This window comes from Sinocyclocheilus anshuiensis, unplaced genomic scaffold (assembly GCF_001515605.1).
Source record: "Sinocyclocheilus anshuiensis isolate Anshui unplaced genomic scaffold, SAMN03320099.WGS_v1.1 scaffold86, whole genome shotgun sequence".
NCBI classification, from domain to species: Eukaryota; Metazoa; Chordata; class Actinopteri; order Cypriniformes; family Cyprinidae; genus Sinocyclocheilus; species Sinocyclocheilus anshuiensis.
The window spans coordinates 4,366,814-4,387,467 of NW_015547662.1; the positions used below are offsets into that span (position 1 = coordinate 4,366,814).

At 37.0% G+C, this 20,654-nt stretch overlaps 2 protein-coding genes across 3 annotated transcripts in view; one reads left to right on the plus strand and one right to left on the minus strand.

Annotated features, from left to right (window-relative positions):
* Positions 1–13,455: 13,455 nt before the first annotated feature.
* On the minus strand, positions 13,456–16,116 carry LOC107702299 (ubiquitin carboxyl-terminal esterase L1 (ubiquitin thiolesterase)). Its single transcript, XM_016504553.1, has 9 exons — positions 15,986–16,116; positions 15,875–15,886; positions 15,410–15,538; positions 15,027–15,162; positions 14,706–14,791; positions 14,355–14,402; positions 14,194–14,263; positions 14,025–14,083; positions 13,456–13,882 (listed from the first exon to the last, which is right to left on the minus strand). The coding sequence occupies exons 1-9, from the start codon at positions 16,016–16,018 to the stop codon at positions 13,799–13,801; spliced, it is 657 nt and encodes a 218-aa protein (XP_016360039.1). The 5' UTR covers positions 16,019–16,116; the 3' UTR covers positions 13,456–13,798.
* A 2,879-nt stretch (positions 16,117–18,995) lies between these two features.
* The window catches only part of LOC107702401 (annexin A5-like), a 7,077-nt gene continuing 5,418 nt past the window's right edge, over positions 18,996–20,654 (plus strand). For both annotated transcript variants that reach the window (XM_016504719.1, XM_016504720.1), the window contains exons 1-2: positions 18,996–19,148; positions 19,391–19,429. In XM_016504719.1, coding sequence (XP_016360205.1) covers positions 19,427–19,429 — 3 coding nt within the window. In that variant the 5' untranslated portion in view covers positions 18,996–19,148; positions 19,391–19,426. The remainder of the gene's footprint in view (positions 19,149–19,390; positions 19,430–20,654) is intronic.

Below are 20,654 nucleotides of genomic sequence, written 5' to 3' on the forward strand. Positions count from 1 at the left end.
TTTTTTTTTTTTTTTTTTTTAAATAAACATCAAATTTAACCTGAATTTAACAGACAGTGATCACCAACTGCTGAATAATAATAATAATAAATAATAATAATAATAAACGATAACTTTTGTTGCATACAAGGAAAACAATTTTCTCATCCCATGAGGGTTGGCAGATGATGACAGAATATTCAGTTTAAAGCAAATGATCTGCAGAACACTTGACTCACCAAATGTATACATGTGAAAGGTGATTTCTGCTACATTTTAGACGATGCCTTTCTTTGAGGTATAGTTACAGTCAAAAGGGGCACGTATCAGATATCATTCATTTGAATAGGCATGACGTTTCTGCAGATGCCTGCTCTTTCTCTCTCACACGCACACTGACACACAAACACAAGGAGAGGCAGTGAGGTTAGAGCTTTAAAAGGCCAGCTTCTGCTTTCCACAACCGCAGCAGGTAACCTGCCAACTGTTAAAAGCAGAATCTTGTTCACAGCATAGAAAAATCTCCACACTGCACACACACTTTCACATAGACTGTACAATAAATACAGACTGATTATGTTTCATTGTGTCATCGAACACCCACATTTGAGACATTCATTTCAGTGGGACACCTAGTGTATATATTGATAAAAACTGAACAAGTTTCCAGAGGATCTAATCCATAAACTTCATAACCCGGTTTAGTATTGGCCTCCTTCAAGAGGATGTTTTTTTTAGAGTAGTTAATACTATAGAAAAACAGTATACTGTAGAGATTCATCAGCTTATTATTGTGTGACATCCAGAAAGACACATCTGATAATGTTTTTGACATTTTATTGGCATGGTAACACTTTATAATAATGTTAATTATGTTAACATTGGTTTATGCATACAATATCATGAACCAGCAATTAATTATGTAGCATTTATTCATTTATAAATGTCCTCTTATTCATTGTAAATTCATCTATGTTTATAATATCAATATGTCAGTGTATTCTAATTTGAATTTATACAACTTACATGTTAAATGTGTACATAGAAATTATCACAATAAATGCTGTGAAAGTATTGTGGATGAACTATTTTACAGTATGTGCACTTACAGTGTACTTACACAAGAAAGTACTGAGTAATATAAGATAACTACTTGGACTTGATATGGGTTAAGGTTAGGTTAGTACTACTTAGTAGTACATGCATGTAGAACAAGACTGTAAAATGAAGTGCTACCAGTATTGTTCATTGTTGCTCATGATCCTTACAGTACTCAATTAAACATTATTGTAAAGCGTTACAGACATTTTCATGCTATTACGGCACATTCTTCTAAAAGTTTAACATTTCTTAAACAGCGTTTACCAGCATCCTCAGTCTGTGCCTCGTGTACTGTAATTACCCATAGATCTGTTTCTGCTTTAAAAACACATACAGATGTTTCACACTGAGTCATTAAAATTTCAATTAAAGCTGTGGCTGCTATATTAGGTGTAGAGGTGGTTTATGACAGAGATGTGTTGCGTAAATTGTGCTCTCACACACATCCCATTTACGGGATGATGGAGATTCCAATCTGTCGTAATGGACTTGAATCACATCTCGCCTTGTGTGGCCCATAGTAAAAGAGATTGACGGGCAAATAGGTGTGAGAGACAGATTTCTGTAATATCTGGGGGATGGGTACAGATTTAAAAAAAAGGGTAAGGGATGATTCATTAGATGTGCCATTTTTATACTTTTTCCTGGAGGACAAACACCTGTTGTCTAAGAGAGGTGACATTACAGTTCTGATCCATCCTCCACATCCAACCCTCTGGCAAACTAACAGCTGACACTTTTCACAACATTTCCACAACTGTCATTGATACAAATGTGTACTGTGTTCAAGATCAGCTGAGGAGAGTTAAGAGTTTAAGTAATGCAATTTGTCTTCCAGGGCACACAAATGCATATGGTCAGTTTATGAGCTTTATATGAGGGCACCACATATAATGCTTGAAAGTCTTGGAACACACACGGAGTCTTAAAGGGATACTCCACCCAAAAGGGAAAATTCTCCATTTGCTCACTCTCAAGCTATCCCAAATGTATGACTGGTGTGAGTCCATACAGTGCAAGTTCATGGGTCCCTCGTAGCTGATGCTTCAAAAACCATGCAAAATGAACACAATAGCAATCCAATATGACCCCAGTTAATAAAAAAAAGTGTCTTCTGAAGCAAAAAGATAGGTGTGTTTGAGAAAATAGCAATTTTTTTAACTATTTAAATTATAAACCATTGCTTCCGGCAAACTGCTGAATGCAGTCTTATGAGTTCATAGATGTAAACATCAACATTTGCGCAACTAGAGATGCAGAAGGACCGTTCGTCTCATCAGCATTGATTCATCAGCTGTTGCATGGTTTATTGTTGAGTTTATTTTGCATGGTTTTCGAAGCATCAACTTTGAGGGACCCGCACTCACTTACAGTACATTAGAGATTTTTCTGCATTCCACAGAATAAAGTTAGACATATAGTACATCTAGGGTTTAGTAAATGATGAGAGAAATTTCATTTTCCACATGCACCCTTTCATAGCAATGGTGTTCCCTGATGGCTGTGGCCTCTTTCAGCAAGATAATGCATCCTGCCACACTGCAAAAATTGTTCAGGAATGATTTGAGGAACATGACAAAGAGCTCAAGGTATTGCCTTGGCCTTCGAATTCCCCTTTGGACAGCGATCAGTGATCAAGGGGTCTACAATTCACCCTTGCCTATGAGTAGTATAGAACCTCATGTTCATTGGGTAATTATATGTAAACTGTGTGTTTACACAGCTTTTTAAATATGGTGGGTGCCAGTTTTTTGTATAGCAAGCGTTCAGCCAATCAACTTAAATGTACGTCACTGGTAGTTGATATTGTGCTGAGTTGGACCCTACTCTAAAGTAAAATTTAGTTGACCAAAAGGCGTTCCTGCATCGGTCCAAGTTCATGCAGTGCAAAGAGACGCCAAAAAGCTAGTACCTCCACCAATAGTTAGAGGAACTATGAAAACGTTCCTCTGGTGTGAAAACCCCTTATTGCACAGCAAGGGGTAAATCCGACCTTGTTCATGGCACAGTCTGTTGAGGTCCATCTCAAGCAACCCAAATTCTTATTGGCGCCCATAACATAGTTAGCCAAATGCTAATTATTTTACTATTAAACAAACACATTGCTATGGTTACCATCTCCGCAAATTATTTATGATCATGAGTGTCTGTTTATTGCCCTGACTAACTTGAGGTAACTTAAAGAAATGTTTGAAAACCCAGTATGGCCTATATATTTTATGTAAAAAAAAATAAAAAAAAAGTACTTCTAAGAGCCTCTCCTTTGGAAAACATCTCAACCCACCCATCGTTTAAAACACTGGCATGAGTTTGAGGTGTCATTACCTGTTTGTTTTAAACATGTTCGAAAACAGCTGTTTTTGTAATTCTGTTTGGTGCCAATAGTGTCACAGAAATCAAACACTTCAACTTTTAAAGCCAGTCATTTCATGAAGTGTGTTTTCCCTCGTTGAATGTGATTCTGCTCATTCAGCTGTATTATTTCATGAAAGTGTCAGCAAGACCATAAAGTCAAAGCCAGCGGAACGCTTTAGCCCTGACCGCTGCATAACCAAAGGTCAAAGTCCATTTCAAGGGCAGTGCAGAACAATTTAGACGATCTCTGACACTGTCTGTCATATAAACACTAGTAGGTTTTATTTCCATAATATTTGGGGGAGGGGGCACAACATTACAACTCTGCTTAGGGCACCCATTTCTCTCTCTTTCTTCATCTCCTGATTTTAAAGTCTTGAATAAACTGGCAGTGTGACATCATCCCGTGACATTTCTCACAGATTTTGTTCACCCTTAACAGAACGTATGTGATTATCCTGCCTACGGCCAGGTATCCTTCTCTCCAGCAAAGCCTTCTTTTTCAGTCACCATGTCTAATCAGGAAGGACAAAACAATTTAATTCTTCACCTAAGGTAATAAAAGCCATTACCCATTACTCCAATTAGGTAGGGTACTTTTTGTTGTTTGTTTTGCCGTCAAAGTAGCTCTCTTCAGCCAACTTGACAAATATTACCGATTAATCATGATTCTTACAAACACTGAAAGAGTAAAACTGCACATGCAAGTCACAGCTGTCATGTAGTGAAAAAAAAAAGTTTTTTTCTAGAAATAATAACATTACAACAACAACAAAAAAACATGTCCTGAAGAAAAACATGTTGACAGTCTATTAATAAATGGCAGTTTAGACAAAAATTCACCATTACATTTGTTAAAATTGCTAAAACTCAATTTTATTGTGTTGTCTAGACAAATTAATATTTCGTAAAATTCTCCCAGCCATCCGCACACAAAAATGCCTTGATTGTGCACAAATCACATAGACACATATAATCCACATATTATGGCTTCAAAACAGCGAAATTCACCAACAGGCAAAATCTCTGGGGAACCATTCATATTGTGTTCTTAAAATTTTTTCTTTTTTTTTAAGTTGCATTCAAAATCTGCTTGACTCAAAATTTGACTGGGGAAAATGCCTCCGCTTAAAGGTAGAGTTCACCCTGTGTTCCTCAGAAGAAAGAAAGTCATACAGGTTTGTAAAAACATGAGGGTGAGTAAATGATGACAGAATTTTCATTTTTGGATGAACTCTCCCTTTAAACAAATGAAATGGAATATTTTTCCATGTCTGATGTCTTCACTTGTGGACTTGTGCTGGACACTTTCTTGTGGCACATCAGTGTTTCCATGACATCATTTCACTGTGGATCCAGTGTAATTAATCGCATCTAAATTATGACTCAGGTGATTGGCTCAAAAATCTGTATGTGGAACTGAGTGCACCTGAGCAAAGATGGCAGCAAGCAGGCTGTGTACTGCGCCAGTTGAGCAACTGCCATTGAAATGAATGGGAATGCAAACAGATCGCTTTCTCCAGCTATTACAAACCTCCTGCTGGGCTAAAAGCAGTATGTATTGCAGTGTACATAGAACAGGACACAGCAACAACAGCCGGCCTTCCAACATACTATGTGTTCAGCATGGTGCATCTTGGAATTGAAACCCAAGCTGCCTTTTCCTTTAGAACAGGTAATAATAGCATTTAAATTTCTGCTTGCCGACAAATGGCCACTGGAGAAACCAACAAAAACCTGTGTAAGCTTTGAGCCGCCACAGTCTTCCCCTGTGATTGTGCAGGTGTTTGGGGTTTAAGCCCTGCATCAGCATCACAAAAAAAAAGGGCACTTTAGATTTCTAAAATAATGAATTGACACTTTAGTTTAGGGACCAATTCTCACTATTAACTAGCTGCTTATTAGCACCCATATTGCATATTGGCTGTTTATTAGTACTTATAAAGCACATAATATCTTATTCTGCATGAGCATATTTTAGATCCCTGGATCCCTATACCTAAAATTATTAACAACTCCCTTACCAACTATTAATAAGCAGCACATTAGGAGTTTATTGGGGCAAAATCATAGTGAATAGTGAGAACTGGTCTCCAAACTAAAGTGTGACCAAAAATATTAATGATTAAAGATCATTAATTGGGGCGGGGGTCTAGTCGATATTTTTGATATTTTAATTGACTTAATAAGCAGGTTTGTTAAAATCTTATATTTTTCTTTGAAATAATATTAAAAGATTACACTTAAGGTTTTCATCTAAAGAAATTCATTCTTTTTTATGCAGCTTTTTTTCTGAGTTAAATCAAAACATGAGCTTCTTAGAAGTGGTGTATGCTAGTCATTGTATGTATGAATTGCATTTTTAATGTGGTTCTAAATAAATGAATAAACAGGACACAAAATCAGCAGAGACAAAAAAAAAATTGACCAGATGCATGAACTGCATAATACATTATACACATTTTTACTTTTACCAAGTTCAAGTCACTGAAGTGCACTGCGTTTTACGGTAGTCTGTAACTACAGCCTTCTAGTGGTTAAACCAGCTGAGCTGTAGATTACGGAGCTCCTTCACAGAATCCAGTGGCCAGGGGATTACGAGAGAGCTGATAAAAGTAAGGCGTTCAAATCGAATCCAAAGCACACGATTAAAGGTTATTACACATTGCCTGTCCCTCTTCCACAAAATACCAGTTCTGCTGAGGATATTTTTACAGTTTTTTTGTCCCTTGCACAGTCACTGCAAATGTATTGGTTTATTTCAGCATTAAGCTAAACCATGTGTTCCGGCTTTACCTCTTCACTAAGAACAGAACAACAGAAATACAGATCATATGTCCCTGTTGCCCCAGTGTCATTTCACAATAACGCTGCTCTCTTCTCGCCTCATTGGCTCTCTGCTGGGAATCTGTGCTAATTTGTTGTCTCCTCTTGCCCAATGGGGCCGGATGGAATGTGGCAAATGTAAATGCAGTGTTGTGGAGTTGAGTTGAGTCAGATGTCAAGCTCAGCTGCACTGCCACATGCTCTGTGAGTTTGCATCATCTGTGCACATGGCAGTCTGTGGATAATGTGATTATTCTAGCAACAGTGAGCACTGTGGGAGACAGAGAAACAGAAGTCACACAAAACCATGTACAATTTTAGACTGAAGAAGATGAAGCACTGTGGGAAAGATGGGTTTAGAGGCTGAAGCAAGAAAGTGACTACTTAAAAATTGATTCAGACAGTATTCACAGAAATATTAAGTTCAAGTGCTAATTTGCTTTGCAAACATATAGAAGTCCGTAGGAGGTAATTGCGACTTTTTCTCCCAAAATTCTGCTTACTTTGTACACAATTATAAAGAGAAAAAAAGTCAGAATTGTAAGATATAAATGTGCAATTCTGAAGGGGGGGGAATAATTGCAAGATTTATATTCAGATTTGCGAGATACAAACTCAGAATTATGACTTTTTCTTCTGATTCCAAGTTTATATCTTGCAATTCAGACTTTTCTTTTTTCTCACAATTCTTTTTTTAGTCATACAATTAAAAACTTAAAAACAGTTGCAACTTTGTATCTCAGAATTTTTATAGATTTATGCAATTGCAAAAAATTTTTCTCAGAATTACAAGTTTATATCTCACATTTCTGTCAATTCTCAGAAATGCAAGAAAAAACGTCAGAATTGTGAGAAAAGTCCCCAACCATATTTTCAGTATTTCTACTGCAATTATGCCAATGCTACTTATTTTCCCACTTTTAAATTAACAGTTGAAATTAACCACAGTTTAAGAGTTTAAAATTTAAATTAACAACAGTTCATTTTGTGTGTCCAGAAGTTTCATGAAATGTACATGTTCTTCGATAAAAACAATAGTTATTGAGGGACAAAAAGAAATCTATTTTTAGCATTTTAATTTAGATTACAGTTTGATTATTTTAATATTAACAACTTCTTTTTTTGCGGTGGCAGTCTTTTTTTATTTTTATTTTTTTTTACTTCTGCTTAGTTTTGCCTTCAGCAAGTGAAATGCATGAATGATAGGGCTGAGATCAGGTGATTGACTCGGCCATTGCAGAATATTCCACTTATTTAACTTCAAAAACTCCTGTCCATTTGTACAATGAAGTGCCAACCAATCACCTTTGCTGCATTTGGCTGCCTTCTGTTACATAACAATAAACACCAGTGACCCAGTGCCACTGAAAGCCACGCATGTCCGTGGCATCACACTTCATCCACAGTGTTTTACAGATGATGTTGCATGGTTTGGATAATAAGCTGTTCCAAGCCTTCTCCATACTTCTTTCTTCCCATCAATGTGATTGATTTTAGTTTCATCCGTCCAAACAATGCTTTTCAGAACTGGTCTGGCTCTTTAGAGGTTTTGTCAAAGTCCAATCTATCCTTTCTATTCTTGGGGCTTATAAATGCTTTGCCCCTTGTGGTGAACCCTCTGTCTTTTCTCTCATAAAGTCTTCTCTTGATTATAGACTTTGAGAGTGACACGTCTACCTCCTGAAGAGTGTTCTCCTGGCTAGATGTTGCAAAGGGGTTCTTCTTTACTATAAAGAGGATCCTGCGATCATCCACCACTGTTGTCTTCCGTGGATGTCCAAGGCCTTTTTATGTTGCTGAGCTCACCAGTGTGTTCCTTTAATCAGAATGTAACTAAACTGTTGATTTGGCCACTCCTAATATTCACGCTGTCTCTTTTAATGGATTTGTTTCGTTTTTAAAGCCTGTTTCACTTGCGCTGAGCTCTTGACCGCATGATGTGGGTTCAGAACAGCTTCCAAATGCAACTATGTACTTGAGGTAACACCCAAAATTAGCATCACAAGTCCAATGGGATTCATTTGGTATGGGGCATTCTGGTACAGTCTAGTCATCACAGACCAGTGCAGCGTTATATAATTAAATATGTTGAATCAGCCTCCCTAAGTCTCTTTGATTGACACATGAGGTCAGTATGAAGCCCTTAGGTGGGGTTGGATTTAATTAGCATCCCTCTCTCATCCTCTGGAGTCAGTGCACTCAAACTTACTCATTCAAAGCACTGAACAGCCCTTTTGTTTCTGGACTGTGAACCATCTCAGAGTTAGAATCTGCCTGAAGAGACAGGACTGTGTTCTTATTGCCCGTTCATCTCAGCTCAAACCGGCAACGGCTACCAAATCATGAAGTACATCTTACATCCTCCTGGACACTGGGATGCAGAATGTGTATTTGGTGCCATAGCTGTGAAACAGAACACATGTTTTCATTAGATAACATGAGGGTAGATTAGCTATTTTTCAAAGATTTTGATTTGAAGCATTTATCTTTCACTACTGCATCAGATAGCACTAGGTGGTTTTCCAGATCATTTTAATTTTTATTCTCATTTTTCACAAAACACAACACAAAAACATATCCTTTCTAAACTTGTTTTATCATTTTAAATAAAAGGAGTGTCTACAATAAAAAAAAAAAAGTTTAAAACGATTTTTAGAAATCTTTATGCCTTTATTTTGGTTTCATATGGTTTTGAAAAAGTTTTAAAAAAAAATGTAATGATTAAAAATGTAATGTAATGTAACCATGAATAAAAGTAACATTTAAATAAACGTATACAGACATCACATTTTTACAAAACTTGGAATGATTAATTAATAAGTATCATTTTGGGGAGTCGCACCACATTTTACAACCTATCTTCAAATTATCTGATATTATAAGACTTGTTGACCTTGACACGTTTTTTTTTTTTTTAAGAAATAATAATAAAAGATTATGCCAAACTACTTTTTCAAGAATCGTATTCCTTTGAGCCAATTTTTTTCATTGTTATGTCAAGACAACTGTGTCTCAATATTTTTGACTTTATGCACCTCGAAAAAAAAAACATTAATACAGAAATTTAAAACATGCTCATCTTAGAAGAGGTGTATTCGATTCACCGTTTGTATGAAAAGCATTTTTAATATTTAATAGACAGGAGAACAAATGAGCTTCACGTCATGACCCAAATGCTCCCAGGAGCCCGTATTTATTTTCCAATGTCTCACTGATGTCACTGCACAATCTGTCCCCGTGTCTGTTTCATGGCTGTCTGATTTTGGGGGCAGATTGCATAACATGTACAGGCGTGATGCATCATCCGGATTCTTAATCGAGGAGCTTTTTGTAATCTCAAAAGCTCAGTCGAATAAACCAAGTCATCCTTGCCTCCAGACTATCTAAACTGGCCCTATACTTTACGTGTCTACAGTAACACACACACATACGGAGACAGCCTTTTCTCACCCAGTACCCACTGCTGCCTCCTCATGGCTTCAGCCTCAAGGGCAAAGAGGAACGAATGGCAAACAGATACTGAGAGAGGGGGAAGATTGGTTCAGTCAAGCAAGATTCTTCAGAACCATGCACCAGAAAGGTCTGAGAGCTTGCAGTATAAAAGCAGAATTAGTTAAAAAAGAAAGGGGGGGGGGGGGGTTGTTTTAGATTCCTAACAACCAAAATTTGATTAGAACTTACAAAAGCTCAGGAGCTGAATTGTATATTAAAGGGGTCATGAACTGAGAAAATCCCTTGATCTTTTGACATATAAGAGGTCATTCTACTATAAAAACATCCTGTAAGTTTTGAGTTCTGAAACTTTCTCGTTAGTCTAAAAACAGCTCATATTGAAGCCAATTTGCCAAAATGACAGGTTGTGTAATGTGCCACTTTATGATGTAATAGTGTGGCTAAACCCCGCCTCTGCAGAAGAAGATAAATGCCTGCTTCTACATCGCTGCCAGTTTAGCCCCGCCCACCGATTCTACATCACTGCCTGTTTTGCCCCGCCCACCGATTCATGCATGTAGTGTAAATAACGAGAGGCAAACGATAAAGATGCTCCGAAGACAACAAGACACTGTGCAGTGCCATGCTGTAGAAAAACAATCTTTGCATTGCCTTTCTTCTGATCTCAACATTAGGAAAGAGTGGATGAACTTTATTTTTAATTAAGATCCAGAAGAACTAGGTCAGTAAGAACTTGGTCCTTTGTTCACTTCATTTTACCACGGATTCGTTAACAAACAAGGCACAATTCAACACAGGGTTTTCAGAAAGATTGAAACTAAAAGAATATATTGGCTCTGACAGTAATGTCGCACCACACAAGTGTGAGTGACTGTTTTTATTATGCGGTCACTATTGCTTTGTCTTATTACAGATCGCTTGATATGTACTGAGTATTTATGCATTTTAACCTGAATCAAAGCAGCGTCCATCTGTGAAGGCTGTAGGCTGTCAAACAAACACAACTGTTAGTCAATCACAGCAGTGGGCGTTTACTTCTGAGTCGACAATCCGCCACGTCTATTCAAACAGAGCGTTCTGATGAGGGGGGCCAAAACAGGACAGAAAATAGCCTATTACTTCTAAATTTAAATTTTGATGTAAAAATTATAAGTGGCCATCAGAGAACAGTACAAAATAATAAAGGCAGTTCATGACCCCTTTAATATAACCATAAGCATAATGTTAAACAGCTGTGTATCTCACATTTACAATTACTCAGACACAGATGAAGTAGGTAGAAAAGAGCTGAATATTTTTCAATTATTTTCACCATAAATACAAATGTTAACCTCTATTCTCTAAATAAGTTCATTCAGATGAGAGAGACATACAAAATGTCTGTCCCAGCACTGGAATTGAGAACCACTGATCTGAAGTAATGAAATGGCACTGAGGGATCATTGATGCTACAATGACGCCCTCTAGTGGCTATTATAACATTAATATTACACCGTGAAATCATTTTTTATAAATCTTCTGTTACAACTTTTGGTATGACTTATAGAAGCTAATCTGTTATTACTCATCATGCATAAAAATTACATGCTACATACATAACACTGAGCTAACAACAACAGTTTAACATACACAGTTAGCAAAAGTCAGTCGTCCAAAACATCAGAAGTGTATGCTGGATGTTTTGTTTTTTTTGTCCCACGATGTTCTGGAATGTTCCAGAAAGCACTAAAATATTCCAGAATATTACAGAAACTTCTAGAATGTTCCCATCCTTAGAAAAGCAACATATATTTAAAAGAAAAAGAAAAACATGCAAAATTACTACAAAGACTTGTATGTACTATGTTTCCTAATTAATAATAATAGGCTAGTTCTAAAATTGACCTGACCTAAATATTCACCAAAATATTACGTGAAAATAAATAGCACAATAATTACCACCACAGAATTACTATAAGAACTATAAAAAAAATTGAAGTGAAACAAATGTGTTACATTGTGTTATTGTATTAAAAAAAAATCTAAATTCTGAATAATTTTGAGAAAAATCCTTAAGGTTAGAAGAACCAGTAGGCTATACCTGAATGACCGGCTCCAGTAACATTGTGTACAGCAAATAGAGAGGTTCCTGCACACCAGTTAAAGATGTATCCCAGCTTGTTGATGTGACTTTGTTGGCCTGTCTTTCCAAGACACCCTAAAGTATGTTCCTGTCAGGTAGGACTCATGCAGTGAAGCTGATACTGTGTTCTGAGAGTAGGCATAAGGGTGATTCACAGTGTTGAAAGTGGCCTCCAAATAAACGGGCACTTTGAGAGCTTAACTAGCACGGAATACAACACAAACTGCATGTTAATAACACTAAACGGGTGCATTACAGTTCTCTGCAGACTTGAAGTGAAAGCTTAAATTAGTGAATGGATGTGGATTAGCAATGGCTTCCTAATTTAAGTCATAATGTGCAATTTACACTGAAACAGCAATGTCTCTGTAGAAAGGCCAATTTCACACTAGGTGCACAAGCAGCACTCATGTTATCGGGTTAATATGGCATACCCTTGGGCTCAAAATAATACCATCCTTACAGATTACAAAGTATGACTTTGCATCATGTCTCACTGAATGCGTTTTAATTTAAAAAAATAATATGACAAAATCATAATTTGGAGGCCAAAATGGAACCACTGCACAGGCACTCATCATGACACTAGAGGGCCCTAAATCACCACTTTGGATTTATTTATTTTTTTAATTGTTTATTTTGTCTTATATTCACAAGCATGTTTAACTGTTAACCTGTGCCTTAGTGTGACGTTTACTTTTAGGGGGCGGGGTTCCAAGACAGGTTTGAAAAACAATTAATTAGATTTTGAAAGATTATTTAAATTGTTCATGTTTTATGCCTTCATTACCAGTTTTTTTTTTGTTTGTATTCAATCATAAATCCAGAAAAAATTACAGACAAGTTTTTTTTTGTTTGTTTTTTTTATAAAACATTTAGGGTCATGCCAGTCAAAGAGACATGCCAGTGAAAAACAAGGAAGAGTTGATTTGTGAGGAGAGAAATCACGTTTATTTTCCAAAACTAAAATTAAACTCCTCACCTCAAAAAAAAAAAACCAGTATCCTTCAAAAAGGTCTCTAGTATAACGGATAAATAAAATAATGTTAAATAAAATGTTAAAATTCTAAGCCTTCTTGCACTGGATGTGCTGGTTTCGGCCTCATTGCTGGCTGCAGTCATGTCCTCATCTCATATATAAAACACCTCTGATTCACAAATACTTGCTAAGGAACTCGCATGGATGTGCTGGTTTCGGCCTCATTGCTGGCTGCAGTCATGTCCTCATCTCATATATAAAACACCTGTGATTCACAACTACTTGCTAAGGAACTCACATAAAGTAGCCTTGTTGACAAGTTTGGGTGAGTAAGGGCAAAATGCACAAGATATAGTACTTTAAGTGCCCTGTAGTTGGCCATATCACTTCTTTTGTAGCAGAAATAAACTGCTGCAGAAAAAGCTAGGTGCCATGAAAAAATTGCAACACTCATTACAAATGTAGTGGAGTAAAGAGTACAGATACTTATTAAAAAAATGTAGTGAAGTAGAGAGTAAAAGTTGCTAATACCTTTGATACTCAGTAAAACTACAGAGTATCCAAAAAGATACTCAAGTACAGTAATTACATTTACTCAAATACTTGGTATGCCACACACAACACTATGCACAAAAGCAAATTACCCTTCTCAGTCTTCTTTTTATTTTGAACATACACCTCCAAGCTTATGAGTTCACATTAAATTTCTGCTAGATGTTGCCCCCATCAAAAAGTGCCCAAAATATTCAAACTTGAAGTAAATGAGGTAACAACAAAAGTTCAAATACACAAGATGTTTACAAAGAGCATAGTAGTTGCAGATTGATAGGAGAGACAAAAAAAAAAAAAAAGACAGTAATTCAGTCAGACAGGCAGGCAGTTTGTGTAGCGTGGTACAGGTTTGGATTCTGTGCTCTGTATAGTAAGTGCTTGAAGGGTTTTCCAGAACTGCTCATGGTTCAAGCTAAGTGGTCTGGCTCCTCTCAGGCTTTGCAGAGAGCCACAGCAGAGAAACGCACCTCCCCTTTCTCCCGCTCTGTAAACTCACGGCACACCCTTGCCGCATCCTACAGAGAGATGAAGTCAGTTATTCAGTCACAGGAAGATGACTCATTGTTTTAAGATGCTCTGAATCTACCGTTTTAACCGTAGAACATGCTACAGTTGCAATTAACTACAAACACCATGCCCAGGAAAATGTGTGCTTACCATGACGAAGCTTCCTGGTTTTGAAGGTCCATGATTCACAGGTCCATCCATTCTGCCATCTGAGGCAACAAAACACCCACTTTATAGCTCAGAGACATTTAAAAAAGTAAGTTTAAACTTAAACGCAAGTCGTCGGCACAGAAACAGACACTACATGTCATCCACTTACCCAGCTCATAAAGCTGACCGTTCACATTGACAAATGTAATGAAATGGAAGTTAACTTTGTCTGCCTCTGGCTGTTAGAATAAGAGAGATGGAGAGGGGAAAAGAAACAATTTAATTTAAACTCATTACTCCTAGTGTTTGTGTATGTCATTCTTGTCTTACCAGACACTGTCCTTCATCAGCAACTGCATCATGAGATTCCTGGATGGCCTGAATAAAACAACTTAACTTTAAAAACACAAATCAAGCCTGAATGCATTTGTTTTAATTAAACACCAAAAAACTATGGAAAATAAAAATAGTACAATAAGTACATTTTCATTTATTCACTTAGGAAATGTAAATTGTAGAATAGTACCACCTACTCGAGGTCATGAATACTGCACAAATATTAAAATAGGTCTTAGTTACAAGTACTTTGACATTTCTGAAGTTAATCTTGGTTTTTGGCAAAGATTATGTGGCAAATCACATGTTTTGTGCGACTCAACATTTAATGAACACTTACAATACCTTATTTTGTTCAAATGCTTTGGCTCTTTCTGCAGCAGACATCTCTGAGGTGTCTTCTAGAAGCTTCTTCAGTGCAGAGTCACTGTCTAAAGACAAGAGGGTGCTGAATCATGAATCCACCTCTCTCACCAATCTAAACTAACTGTCAATTTGTAACTTTGTATTTCATATGCATGTCAAATTTTAAGATATAATATAAAATTAAATATAAATTAAACAAAAATAAAATTATTTTTCAAATCAACAAGGTCATCAGCTCAATTCAGCATCAGAAAACATCATGAATATGAGCAGAAGTTCATGGCACACGTCTCCACTCACCGAAATCAACACTGTCCTGGTTGTTGGCCACAGCATGTACCAAACCCACAGTTCCACAAGAGTTGACCACAGTTTGTTTCAGAAAATATACACCTTTAGAGTCGTCAACAGACTGTTTGGAACGAAACTCCTCGTGCTAAAAACAAAGAGAGATATCGGTGTTAAAGTTATATAACTAATGCACTTCATTCTGTGAGAGTAAAAGATAGGCCACTGATTTGAAATACTACCAATGAGCCAAAAAATAACATTTACAACTAAAATAAATTTTAACTTGGGTATAATAAAACTACGCAACTTTGAGCATCTACGTTTTTCACATATTGATTCCTCACGTGAGAGGTGACCACGCCCGCGTTGTGCGCGCGTGCGTCCGTACGTACCTGTTGCGTTAAAGGGAAGAGCAGCATCATGGCACAGCTGGGTGAGGGCACTCCTGACAGAGACTCATCCTCCAGACCCAAAACATCCACAAAACGCCAACTCGAGCCCACACCCAACTTACTCAACACCTACACAAAGACAGAAAAAAAAAATCACATTATTCTTGACCCGTATATCGATTCAAATCAAACAAAATCAGTGTCTGATATATTAAAAGTTTGAAATGACCATATGTTATAAACGACTAGTATATCTGTAACTTGTGATATGATGCAAAATGACAAATTATTGCGTTAAGCATGCGTATAAAAAATGCTGCGTGTCACTGTTATTGTGCATAGCAGGTGACAACGCGTGTGAGCCCACGCCCTTTCATCTCAAATTGGAGTCCGTGGAAGTTCAGCCCCAGACCCGTCCAGCAGACAGTCTCATCATCACCTCATCTTATGACTCAGCGAACGTACCTTATTCAGCATCTGAAAGCAATATGAGCGCACAAACATGTCGGTCATGAGAAAGCGAAACCATGCGCGATAAATCAGCTGGCGAGGCTAAATCATGAAAAAGCGTTAAACCTCAGGGTTTATTTCCATCGGTTTCCACTCCATGATTGCAGACGCTCGTGAGTGCCACTCCTCCGAGATCTGAAAGGCGCCGCCCCAGAAAGAAACACAAACCAGACTGAAAGCGCACGAGGATCATATGCGACCGGTCATATTCCATTTGCACAGACCGGAGGGGTGTCCGCTCAAACAAACGAGCTATTTATGCACTTCTGGCACACTTATTCACCCCGCTAGAGAAACGTTTCTGTATATTTCGAGTATCGGGAAAAGTCAACGCAACACGGAAAAGAGAGAATGGCAAAAATGACTGGGAGGTGGTTGAGATTCTCCAGCAATAGATCGGTCCGCCGTCTGCCGATTCTGGAAGCTACCACTGTTCTCCAGTTCTGATTTTAAAAAAAGGGGAACATTTTACAGTAGAGTTAAGTGGACCAGTTATGAATTAAGTGCACTTAATGGCTCGAAGCTGCATAAATCAGAACTGAATAACTAAATTCAACTTTACCCAACTCACATAATAACACTTTACTTTGAGCTGAGTTCTGATGAAATAACAACTGATGACTTGCACTTTTTGGTATCTTTTAAATAACTCCTGTTTCTGTGTTTGTAAAATCCAGTTTACACACTCAAAGAGATTTACCATACTGATTATTACCATAATTTGGAAATTAGATGATTTTTTTTTTTTTTTTGAAGAATACCCTGCTCTTGATCTTGAGAGAGAATGGGGATTGAATGACAAATGAACAGCATAAATGCTTATGAAAGTAGTAAATACAAGGCATTCTAAATCCATTTATTCAATCTCAATATTCACAGAAAATCTCAACAGCTGTGGTGAAAGGTTGGAATGATTCTCAAGTCAAGTCTGCTTTATTGTCAATTCTTCCACATGTACAGCACATACACACAGAGAATTGAAATTTGAAATTTCTCAGACCCTTGGTGCATACAGATAACACTAACAGTAGAACATAAATACAGATATACAGATTAAGTATAAAATACAACTATACAAATATACAAATAAGGTAAAATGTAAAAAAATATATAAAAAAATATATATAAAGCAGCACACGGCACATGGCAGATAGAGTGCAAACCAGTGAAGTAAACAACAGTGCAGATATAATGATTTGTAGTGCAAAAAGAGCTTATCTCCTGAAGTCAACAACAATCTCCTTCGTCTTCTCCACATTCATTCTGGGGGCACACAACAATTTTTACATGTATTTTTAAAATGTATTGGGCCATTACAGTTAGGGAGAATTCCTAGTTACAGTACTGCACTGGCACAAGTTCTCCTTTGCACACTGAGAGAAAAACCTTGTCCAATTCTAATCTTTCTTTAAGTTAAATCTTTTCATTGAACTGGTTGACCAATGTGAATAATTCAGTTCACTGATCCACTGATCCATTCGCAATGATTAAAAGAATTGTTAACTAAAAAAAATAAACATTTTCTGAAAATGTATTCACCCTCAGGCCATGTTTGTTTCTTCAGCGAAATTTATTACATCATTTGCTCACCAATAGATCCTCTGCAGTGAATGGGTGCCATCAGAATGAGAGTCCAAACAGCTGTTAAACACATCACAATAATCCATGCTACAATCCATTAATTTACATCATTAAGATGTTTTAACTTTAAACCATCACTTCTGGCCATAATCCATAATAACGGTTCCTCTGGTGATAAAGTCCATCACCTGTTGTCAAAATAAACTGACATATTTGTTTAGAACTGCTTTGGACTGCTTTTACTTGTGCTTTTACAGTGCTTGATCTTTGCATATTTCTCTTCTGATTCAGACAACTTTTTCACTGAAGAAACTGGATACAGATAACTCGTTTTTTAGCCAGAAACAGCGGTTTGCAGTTAAAAACGTCTTAATGATGAATTTGTTTATTATTAATATGCAGCTTTTTGATTCATTAGATGTTAACTGATGGACTGGAGTGGTGTGGATTACTTGTGGATTATTGTGATGTTTTTATCAGCTGTTTGGACTCTCACTCTGACGGCACCCATTCACTGCAGAGGATCCATTGCTGAGCAAGTGATGCAATGCTACATTTCTCCAAATCTGTTGAAGAAACAAAACTCATCTACATCCCTTTAACAGTTTAATCACATAATTATATATTAACTTCACAAGAATTGATAGTGCATGGAACATATGGACAAATTTACCTGTACTTTTATGATGCTTTTGTGTCCGTTTTCAAGCTTGAAAGCACCAGTTCCCCATTCATTATAACTGCATGTAAAAGGGACAAGAGCATTATAGAAAATTGCTGATTTTGGCATAGTAGGCCTAACAATAAATAAATAATAAAAAGAGTAATAACAAAAATATAATAATATAAAACCAACAATATTGTCAAGCACTAAGGTTACAGGTGAATTAACACTACATGTGCACATACTAACATTACAAACAATTCCACCTAAAATGTTGTGATGGTAAAGACAGGACAATGGCTTTTTATGTATTCATCAGCTATTTGTGCATCTGTAGTATATCTTAATTTCATGCTAAGTCTTTTTAGAACACAATGCAGTTGCAATTGTGTTTGGGCTTGAAATTTGATCAGCAAGTCTTGCACGCATCCACGTGGAAATGATCAACAATGGGTTACTTTCCAAATAAAATATTAGATTTGTGTAACGTGACACCCATCTTTGTGTGTTTGAGTAGACTTAATATGTTGCCTGGCAGATAGCTTTTCTCTGTTTGTCTTATTAAACAGTGAGAGCACCTGCTGGAACAACACTTTGTTGACCAACAGGGTGGGGAACCACCAGCACCGCATCAGAGTTCACAAACCAGCCTCCTGGATGGAGAAAGTTGATGTTTATAAGTTTGAATAATAACTGCTTACATTCTTCTAAAAATGGTTCTCTGTACTGTGATCTTCTGCAATGCCTGGTCTTCAGCTGTGATTCATTGCACAGATATGTAGAAATATAAGAAGAAAGCAGAAAAACACCACTACCCATAAGTCACAGCGTCTGGCTGATTTGCCAGGGTGTGGCTCAACCCTCAGCACATCGCAGTGGAGTTTAATCCTCCTAGTGAGTACTTCATTCCTCATTCCTGCTGCTGCTGCTGCTTCGGTCTGTACTGCAGTCATCTACTGCTCCTAAACTGAAACTCTTCTCTCGGTAAGTGAATGGAAACGGCACTTCAACTCTAATCCTTCAACTTTTCCTACTCATGTTTCTATAGAGTAGCCTACACAGGTACGACCCTACCTGTCTGAAAACATTTCAAACATTTTTTCCCCTTCTCAATACTTAATAAACTTGCTTTTTATTATTTTATAATCACATTATGCATTTATTCACATCGATGTTTATTACTGAACAGTTATGTTGTCATTTTCTTTCTCTCTCTCCTTTTTTAGCTTCGAGCTCTTTGAAGTATTACGTGAATCCCAAAGATGGTAAGTTATAGTTTACTGCTGTAATGAAAGTCTAACATCATTTGTAGCGTGTTTTAATTTTTAACACATCTTTGTTTTTGAAGATACTTAATGTTCTGTATAGCTAGATTTGCGACATTTTTGTGTCGTCGCCCGTAATAGCTGCGTAGGGAAGAAAAAGACTTCTTAAAGGGGCACAGTAGGCTACTTGTTGCATTGCTGTCAAACTCTTACTACAGGATGAAACGATGCTTTTTCACTATCCTGCAATATAGGCGACACACGATGCTTTTGGAAGCATTATTATATAGGCTACATATGATTCATGGATTCCAACTATTCCAGAGAGCGTTTACGTTTTCAATGCAAATGTTTAGAAATAAACAAAATAGTGGTAAACGAGAGCATCGATGACTCACTCGCGTGAGCTGAACCACCCGAAGGGCGTTCCTGTCTGTCTCCCTCGGTTTCTTCACTCTGCTATCCTCATCTCTCCTCTGCTTTGTTCCTCTAATTCACCCCATTCCGCTGAGTACAAGTAAACTGGTGAACTATTTCCGCTAACGTGGCGGATAATAATAATATTTCATACAGAACAAAGTCAGCAGTATAATGTTTTGATAGGCTACTATGATGCTACTCGTATCAGACGTTTAGTTTACTGTCAATAAGAATATAACCAGGACCGAAAAACTGAAATCACTTTTCATTCATTAATACCTAAGCTGCAGATGCATTGTAAAATAAATTGGTTTTAGCTGAAACGGGGAGATTGGAGAACACTCGTACACTTGTTTCTGCAGGTAAATCAATATTGCTTTCATTTCCGTATATTTGGATATGTCAAATATGTTTGTTCACTCTATTGTTTGGACTGAGGCTGAGTAACATGACTCCAACTGACAGAGTTTTAGTACTAGGACAAAAGGGCTACAGAACTGTAAAAAGATAAATGTTTATTATATATAAGGAGAAGTAATCGGATTAATCTGTTCAGCATGTTAACATGTATTCAGCTATATTTTGTTGTGATGCCTTGCTTCTGTTTTGTCAGATATTTCCAGCTTCATCTAGGGAATTGTCACCACAGCCAGATTTGGAATCTGATGGTGTTGATAATCATATTTTGCTTATTTTGTGTAAAATTTAAATTAGCCTAAATAAAGTAAAATGCTCTAAATAAAATGGAAAATAGCAGCACCATTACCTAAAATGTAAGGGGGGGGGGGGGGGACTAGCCTGGGTG

What these genes read in the sequence shown, in the direction of transcription:
- LOC107702299 (XM_016504553.1), bottom strand. Translation starts at nt 16,018, where the DNA reads ATGGAGTGGAAACCGATGGAAATAAACCCTGAG. An exon ending in CGGTCAGCTTTATGAGCTGG is followed by an intron (nt 14,084 to 14,193) that starts GTAAGTGGATGA and finishes TTGTTGCCTCAG; the next exon opens with ATGGCAGAATGGATGGACCT. An exon ending in AACCAGGAAGCTTCGTCATG is followed by an intron (nt 13,883 to 14,024) that starts GTAAGCACACAT and finishes ATCTCTCTGTAG; the next exon opens with GATGCGGCAAGGGTGTGCCG.